This window comes from Hibiscus syriacus, unplaced genomic scaffold, assembly GCF_006381635.1.
Source record: "Hibiscus syriacus cultivar Baekdansim isolate YM2019G1 unplaced genomic scaffold, ASM638163v2 tig00008222_pilon, whole genome shotgun sequence".
NCBI lineage: Eukaryota > Viridiplantae > Streptophyta > Magnoliopsida > Malvales > Malvaceae > Hibiscus > Hibiscus syriacus.
Window position 1 is genome coordinate 292,558 of NW_024062157.1, and position 9,433 is coordinate 301,990.

The 9,433-nt window shown below is 32.0% G+C and overlaps 1 protein-coding gene across 1 annotated transcript; it reads right to left on the reverse strand.

Annotated features, from left to right (window-relative positions):
• Positions 1 to 326: 326 nt before the first annotated feature.
• LOC120202124 lies at positions 327 to 9,033 on the reverse strand. Its single transcript, XM_039202595.1, has 3 exons — positions 8,685 to 9,033; positions 768 to 1,000; positions 327 to 560 (listed from the first exon to the last, which is right to left on the reverse strand). The coding sequence occupies exons 1-3, from the start codon at positions 9,031 to 9,033 to the stop codon at positions 327 to 329; spliced, it is 816 nt and encodes a 271-aa protein (XP_039058526.1).
• Between the last annotated feature and the right edge of the window lie 400 nt (positions 9,034 to 9,433).

A 9,433-nucleotide genomic window follows, 5' to 3' on the forward strand; every position in this document is an offset into this window, starting at 1 on the left:
TCCTAATCATCGTACAGTGGTGTCATATCTTTGCGTTTGACCATCCAGGACTTGTAACAAGATAGAATATACCCAAATGTATTCCGTATTGATGCCCCAATCATTGATACCGGGATCCTTAGATTTTTCTCCACTAGTAGCTTCACGTATCCACAAATGATATCAGAGTCTAAGTGCTTGTGGTCTTGTGTCAAGGAGATGAACGTGCAACTGTGCTGGTCGTGGAACCTTGTCACTTCTCATAACATCTTTCACTATAGAAATGAGACACGTATCCTCCACTTCCATCCGACGTTGTTATTAATACATCTAACAAAATATGTCTTCTAGTTAGACTCCACAACAGTGAACTCCATATAAGTTTTAATATAAAACTCCTTCATAGCTAGTTGTGCATCATTCTTACTCCCAAATTGTGACCCAAGTCCAAACTCCGTTGATCTTTTATCCAAGGTCCCCCAGTGGGCTACGCGTATATCGAACTTATCAGGAATCTCAGGATTCCTCACGACATCATAGTTTATCTCATTCATTTCAACTTTATGACGATATTGAGGCATCTAGGGTGCAAACTTTATGGTTGCATGCTTGTTGATGGATGTAACCCAACTGGTGGAGCATTCTGCATTGCTTGGCCATGAGAAACGCTGTCTCCCAGACATCACCCTCTATATCAAAGGCTTGAAACTCTGACGTAGCCTCGATGATATCAAATTCATCAATTATTGATGTATTATTGTCCATTATAAGTGGAATAAAAATTTCACCGTCCTCATTGAAATCAACAAGGATTTCATCGAATCTCTCGATGAGGTTATATATATATATTCTGATGGTCCTGCTTCTGCGGTCATCGGTGCAGCAGTTGAGGAAGTAAGAGCATCTATAATTTTGACAATAATCTCAATAATTTGATTATTGGAAGATTGATGAAGGCCAACCATAACAGCTGCATCGTCGTCATCATCGAGCAGGATTGTTCCATATTTGAGTGAAGTCTCTAAAATGATGTGTCAATATGTCAAACTTTAAATGAAAGCTCCAATTTTTCTTTCGATTTTCATCTTCATTTTCCCATGAGTTAATATCCCGGAACATTATGTTCACGGGGCTCTGTGACATGAACTGAACACCATCTTTAGTTTCAATAACTTGGCCATTTGGGTGGACGACTGTGAAAAACTTGTTTGCCATAGCTTCAGAGAGAGATTGATTTTTGCTTGTTGAATAAAATTGTAAAAATAACACGTCTTGTGAAGATTTATATGAAGTGAGTCAATTTAAAACAAATACGAGTCATCATTAATTACCATTCATTACTTTGCCAGTGAAATATCATATTAGTAGGCATTGTTTTTGCTACTTTCCAGTGCTCAATTATTACACCGTGTCAGCTACTTTTTAGAGGTCATTTATTGTTTTAATAATGCAATAGTTGGCTTATTTTGTTGGTCATCTACTGCAGAATTCAAGCAACTTTTTAGAAAACGGGTGAAATAGTGGTGTATTATCATCTTCAGTAACTTTTCAGTGATATATTTAACTCAAATCAGACAACATGTTTTTAACTTAGGCAAAATAATGAACCATTCCAGTTGAATTATCACTTCAAATAAAAAACGTGTATTTAAAATAGGCCAAATTATTTAATGTTTCAGCTACTTTTCATTGCTCAATCAATGCACTGTGGTAGCTATTTTTCAGAGGTTATTTATTGCAACAATAGTGCAACAGTTGGTTTTTTCAGAAACTTTTCAATGATGTATCAACTCAAACCAGAATTTTTTTTGGTGCATTTATCTCTTCATATCAGAAAAATGTGTATTTTACAAAGGCCAAATAATGACCTATTTCACCAACTTTTCAGTGCTCATTTAATCATTTTCAATAATTATTAATATATGTGATTTAAAAGTCATTTTACTCTGATATTGTAGCAATAAAACCTTCAATCCCTTATATCCAAAGCTTGAGTTTCTTTCAAACATGTCAACTATTTGCGCAACTGTTTTTTACGATTGCAAATTTATAACCACGTGTTTCCCAAAAAAATCCAACTACAAGAAGTTGAGGTTCAGTGTAGAAACAAGAGTTATACTCGGAAGTAGGAGAAGAATATCTTTCTTATATTATAAATTTCCAGTTTCATGCTCGAGGTTTCATTTAAGCGATGATGTAGACCTTGCTGGCATGATCGAGACATACTTCTATCACTCTTTCTCTAATGTCGATTTGTTTGTAGAGTTCGATGATCTCGACCTTGCTCGTACCATAGAGGATGTTCCTTCCAGCTTGAATATCCCACTAACTCAGACAAATAACCAAGAAACAAACATAGATGACAGAGACCCATAAGCATGGTTCCAATTCGTACGTGAATGAAAAAATAAAAAGAATGGAAAATTGAAGAACTTAATATTACTTTTGACGAGACTACTGATTACGAAGATTAAAACTTATTAGTCAATACTGCTATGTTAATGATTTTATTTAATGTTTATTTTGTTCATAAGGTCAATGCTATAATGTATTAAGTTTGTTTTTTTCTTCTTCTTAATGTGCATTTCTGAAGGTCTAATCTAACGTTCGTAGTATGTTGTTCTTTTCAACATAATCTACCTCATAAAAAAAAGGAACACGTTACCTCGAGGTGACGAGTTACGGTGTATTTTTTGTTTTCGAAAATTAAATTCACATAATAATCTAAGAAAATAATATTTTTTAATAGAGTCCGTCATCTCGAGGTGACAAGTTCCATGGGAAATATTAAAATTTTGGGCTCGAAATATAAAAATAATAACTCATGAAACTAATCACACCAAAGTGACGAATTCCACCTGTACTATAAAAATGCCATAGATCCTAAATTAATTTATGAGATGCCCCATTGAGCCAAATAATTATTGTAGGTGCTGTATTGCGCTAAAAAAACCCTTGCTTCCTCATAAATTCGTTTTACCCCTTTCGGGCAGCCCGGTTCATTTTTTTATTTACTAGAAATTTAGTACGGCTGAAAACTATATTTAATTCATCCATGGATATCTGATATAGTTATAAAGTATATTACATTCTATAAAAATATTAAATATAAATTTTAAAAATTATATTATTAAATGAAAATTATTTAGCAAACATACTTTTTAAAATTAATATAAAAATAAAAATACTTTAATTTAAAAAAAAATAAATATTATTAAAATAAAATTATATATCAAACATAGTTTTTAAAATTAATATAAAAGTAAAAATACCTCAATTTAGGAAAAAAATAATTTTTGAGAAGGCAAAAAAGTTATTTTTCTTAATTTCAAATTATATAGAGGTACAAAATTAATGGGAAAAGAATATTGCATTGTTTTTTTATTTTATTAATATGAGGTAACTACAAGATAATATATGTTCAAAGATAACTTACAACTATTTGATATTGAACGTTTACACCACTAGCATTCTTGGTACTCAAACTCATGATCTCAAAGAATAACAACAATTTATTTATTACCGAAGTCACTTAATTCATGCCAAATAATTTTAAGAGGGATCAAACTTGAAAACTAGAGAATTAATTGCACCCTCCTTTAAAAAAAATGTGGTTGTCCAATTAAGAACGGACGAAAGAGCCATATTGGGCCCAAAATACAACAGCCTGTTATACCTCCATTGCCAAAAGAGGGAAGTTGTCGCTGCTATGTGAAGTGAACCCCTCACAGTGTCTTTCTCGGGTTTTTTTCCCAATAGGGCAGTTTGAAAAAAATTAGCAAAATAAGGTACAATTATTTTTATTTTGAGATCTACAATATTTTTTACAGTGCATGAAATACGTTACGTGGAGGTAACGAGCTCTAATAAAAATAATTTTTTATTCAAACTTTTTATCTCAATGTGATACATGTTAATACAAAATTATATTTTATTGAAATTTGTCACTACGAGATGATGAGTTTGAATAAAAATATATATTTTATTAGAACAAATTATATTGATGTGGCGAGTTTCATGAACACTATAAAAAATATCATAAATATCAAAATAAACTTTTGAACTGTTTACCCTATTGGGCAAAGAAAACCGCCTTTCTCTCTAAAATCCGAGAGAACCATGCCTTCGCACAAATCCCTTGACCCCTAACTTGGATCGAGCTGGCTAGAGGCAAGCATCCATGAGCCGCACTCAGTGGATCAGACCAATATCCAAACATATTAGTACCCCACTTAGGTTACAAGCAGGCGTTTACCCACTCGACTTTGAATGATTTTTAAATTTATTAATATTATTATATAATTAGAGTAATACGTCTATTTTGTGTGGTAATTCAAAATTTTGTTTATATAAATTATTTTTTAATTTAAATTATCTTATGCATATTTGGGTTCTTGTAGCTTGTAAGAAGAAACAAAAGTTGAATTAGATTTCAGGTGTGGTAGATAAATGGAGTCTTGATATTAGTGGTGGATTAAGAAATTTTCTTAAGAGAGGGTAGGCGCGTATGGGTAACATAAGATTTTCGTATAAATTAGACAAATAAAATCTTAGGAAGAGCACAATCAATAAAATAACTAAATAACTAAAAAAGATCAAATTTCAAAATAGACATATGCCTACCTTGATATATAGCTGGATCCGCCACTACTTGACATGAAAGAGGTGGGGTCATTAAATATAAACTCTCTGATTGTGATAAGAAAAAATATGAGATTATCTATTTCTTGAGGACCAATACCCTTTTATATAGCTGATTTAAAAATAAGTTATTGTCTGTACTTATAATTTCGCTCCTCATCAAATTATAAATATAACTTTGATAGTATTCACACTTTTATTTCCACGACCTTCTAATGCCTTATGACTTTATAAAATAATTGGTCATTTAATTTATGTCATATTTTATGATAACAATATAAATTATAAATATTTGCCCATAATTATGGATTTTTATTCAACAATCTCCCACTTGGACAACATATGTTTCTTGATAAATGTATCACCATATGAGCTCAAAAATTGTTATCATGCAATATGTATTTTATAACAATCTCGTCTATCAACTATATCCATATAGGATCAAAGCGGCCTGTAACACCCCTTTCCCGTATTCGGCCCCGAACACGAGTCAAAGATGTCACATGCTTTTAAAACAGTTTCCGTATTTGAAAAACATTATTATTTTTAAATAATATGATCTAATAATAAAACATTTAAAGCATCATTTACTACTAATATGTAATATAGCATTTATAAGCATCACATAGTAGTTTAAGTTCACTGATAAATATAATACTACAAAAGTATAGTTCATCTATTCCTACCAGAGCATCATAACATAACAAAATCCATGTCAACTAGTAATATAAAAATGAAAATCTAAAGATGTCAATTATTCCTACCAGAGCGTCATAACATAACAAAATATAAGCACCATATATAGCGTTTATGGCACACATAGTGCCATAGTATAACAAATGTACTACTACAAGAACGCAATAATGCATTAAACAAAATCGATCGATAACCACCTTATTCAAGGTATTATAATTGCACCTATGACTCTCAATGTACATACAATAGCTATTATATCCAAATCACAGATTACACATTTATGCCAAAACATAAATAGATGAGAAATAGTGTGAAACACATCCATTTGTTTTAAGGCATTTCATACCCTAAAATCATTGAATAAAAATCATTTTTATAAAACTTTATGAAAATATTTCAAATTGCATTAAAAAGATGCTTATTAAATCACTCAATGTTGACTCATAGCAAGTCTTCCTCCTATCATATAAGTACATAATAAAATGCACTCACCTGGTTTGCCTCACTATTATGCCTTAATATCGATATCTGATTATTCTTAGACTTTTTCCTTGCCTTTCGATATGCTTGTAACACGAGTTGGAGCACGATCTACAGAAGCATCAACGAATAACAAATACAAATATAAATACATATTATTCTTACTAACATTTTAAGCATGATAAAAATATTCAAAAGTACTAATATTTTCTTATTCTTCTAGAATTCATCTTAACTTTTCTTTTTTACCCATAATGGTCCCTTGCCATTATTTCTTCATTTCAAGTCCCAAATAGCTCAAATAAAATTACAACATTTAATTTTCAGCCCAATACCTCAACAATGCCATTATTACCACTTAAGTCACTAACTTTCTCAATATTTACCATTTGATGCTCAAACTTTGCTAACTTCCCAAAATAGCCCAATTTCACATTCTAACATCAATTTTACCCCTTTAATATAAAATTCCAGAAATGTACATCAACTATTGGGTAATTATGCATTTAACCCATAACTTTTCAAAATTACTAAATAGGTCCCCAACTTTTAAAAATTACAAAATGGTCCCAAAATTTTTCTAAGGCTTGTACTACCTTCTAAATATCATTTCTAAGCCATGGAAAATTTTCCACAATTTTCCCCATTCATTTCCTCAAGGTCGAACACTATAGGGGTTGATTTCAAGATTTTTACTTGATTTCAAGCATGAAATCAACCTCTATTCAACATTTCCAAGCCTCTATAATCAAACCCAAACTTAATTTCAACAAATCACAAACTTTCCCCAATCTAAGGTTTAGGTTGAAACTACTATAAGCTTGTATAGGTGGTTTTAATCATCAATCAGGCTTGGAAATGATTCTACAACATCAAAAAACTCAAAATCTAACATCATCTCCTTAAACCATAACATGAACATAAACCCTAGAATTTGGGATCTTTGAACTTAAGAAATATTAGCATTCCATATTGGTACCAAATGATAGAGCTCATCGAATAAAACAATTTTCTATTTCACGTCTTAATCCAAAAGCTAAAGGAAATTACTTGAAATTGAAGAACAAAAATTATCTCATATAGGGTTAGGGGTACACGACCACTATGGAGAAATCACGAAGTTCTCATGAAATTTCTAAGTAATTTGATGTTAATTTATCCTTTATTTAAGTTTAAATGAATTTAAAATTCATTTAATTGAGAAATGACCAATTTACCATTAATGAAACTTGATAATTACGTCCATACCAAGGCACATAACACTTATCATATTCCCAATGTTAAAGATGAACAAAATAATTTACCATTTACAACTTTACCCATGATCTTTTCCAAAAACTTCAATCTTGCCATTTTAATCCAACGATCCAAATTGAACATGAAAATAAATTCTCAAATCCAATGATCCACATTATTTTACATCATTTTAAAATGTGGAAATAATATTTCTAAGCATAATTTAATAACCTTTAAATTTTCTCAAAATTATTATTCGATCCGATTTATCCAATTTTTACCGGACTTTAACACTTTCTAGCTTTTAACACAAATTCCGGACAAAATATTTGATTACCACCAAAACTTCATTCTTGGGGGTGAACTATTCATTTATGGAATAATTTTTTTGGGAAAATTATCACTTTGGTCATCAAACTTTCAAAATTTATGTTTTGGTTACTAACCAAAATTTTGGGGGTATTACAATTCTCCCTCTTAAGAAAAATTCATCCTCGAATTTTAGTACATATTTGATGTTAATTGGCACAGATACTGCATTTTCAAGTCATCATCTCTTTCCTAGGTAGCTTTCTCGATTTTGTGATTCCGCCAAAGAACTTTAAATAGAGGGATCATCTTGTTCCGTAGTTCTTTGACTCCTCGAGCCAAAATCTCGACTGGTTCTTCTTCATAGGTTAAATCTGGTTGAATCTCTATTTCCTCCAAGGTAATGACATGCGAAGGATCTGATCGATTCTTCGAGAGAATCGAAACATGAAAAACATTATAGATCTTGTCCGTCTCTGGGGGAAATGCTAGATGATAAGCCACTGGGCTGACTCTTTTTAGAATCTCATAAGGTCCAATAAATCTCAGACTCATCTTTCCTTTGCATCCAAATCGCAATACTTTCTTCCAAGGTGATACCTTGAGAAATACTTTATCACCTTCTTGATATTAAATATCATTCCTCTTCAATTCCACGTAAGACTTATTTCAATCAAAAGCTATTTAATGATTATCTTGAATAAACTTCAATTTGTTTCATTAAGTCGGGGCCAATAAAATCTCAGTCTTTTAAGTCGAACCAATTTAATGGTGTTCGACACTTTCTCCCATATAAGGCTTCATACGGAGCCATCTTAATGCTCGATTGATAACTGTTGTTGTCTGAAAATTCTACTAAAGGAAAATACTTTTCCCATGATCCCTTGAATTCAATTACACATGCCCTTATCATATCTTCCAAAATTTGAATAGTCCGCTCAGACTGACCATCTATCTGCGGATGAAAAGTTGTGATGAAATTCAATTGAGTACCCAAAGCTTCATGCAAAGACTTCTAAAATCTCGAAGTAAACCTTGGATAAATGTCTGAAACTATCGATATATTCACTCAATGAAGTTGAACTAATCTGTTCGGACTGGAATGAAGTGAGATGTCTTGGTTAATCTGTCAACAATCACCCATATTAAGTATTTTTTGCTGGGTATCAAAGGTAGTCCTATAACAAATTCCATGGTGAATCGTTCCCACTTTCATTCAGGAATAGCTATTGGTTGCAATAATCCTGAAGGCACTTGATGTTCAACTTTCACTTGTTGACATGTCAGACATTTTGCAACAAACTCAGTGATAGCTCTTTTTATACCAGGCCACCAATACATACTCTTTAGATCCTGGTACATCTTGTTTCCACCTGGATGCATAGTCAACGGACTAAAGTGTACCTTAGAAAGGATATCTTCCTTTAATTCTTCATCATCGGGGATACAAAGTTTCCCACAATAGTACAAACATCTGTCAGTCCTGAATTCAAAGTCCTTATTCTCGTCTTTTTCCACTTGTGCAGTTCTTGCCAAGCATTTTCCATTTTTCCATTGTAGCTCTTTTATTTGTTCTAAAAGCATCAGCTTTAACTTTAACTCAACAATCCAGGCACCATCTTTCTTTAAAGATAAACGCGCATCCAAAGCTCGTAAAGCTACAAAATTCTTTCGGTTAAGTGCATCAACCATCACATTAGTCTTTTCTAGATGATAATAAATGATCACATCATAATCCTTTAAGAGTTCTATCCATCTTCTCTGTCTCAAGTCCAACTGAGTCAGCAAGTACTTTAGACTTTTATGATCCTTATAAATATAACATCACTCACCATATAAATAATGACGCTAAATCTTTAGGGCAAACACAACGGCTTCCAACTCAAGATAATGTGTCAAATAATTTTTCTCATGAGTCTTTAACTATCTCAAGGCATAAGCCACAACTGTACCTCATTGCATAAGCACATATCCCGAGAAATTATGAGATGCATCACTAAATACCATATAATCTTTACCCGATTCTGGTTGTACTAACACATGTGCCTTTGGTAAGATTTTATTTAGCATTTCAAAGCTCTCTTGGCACTTC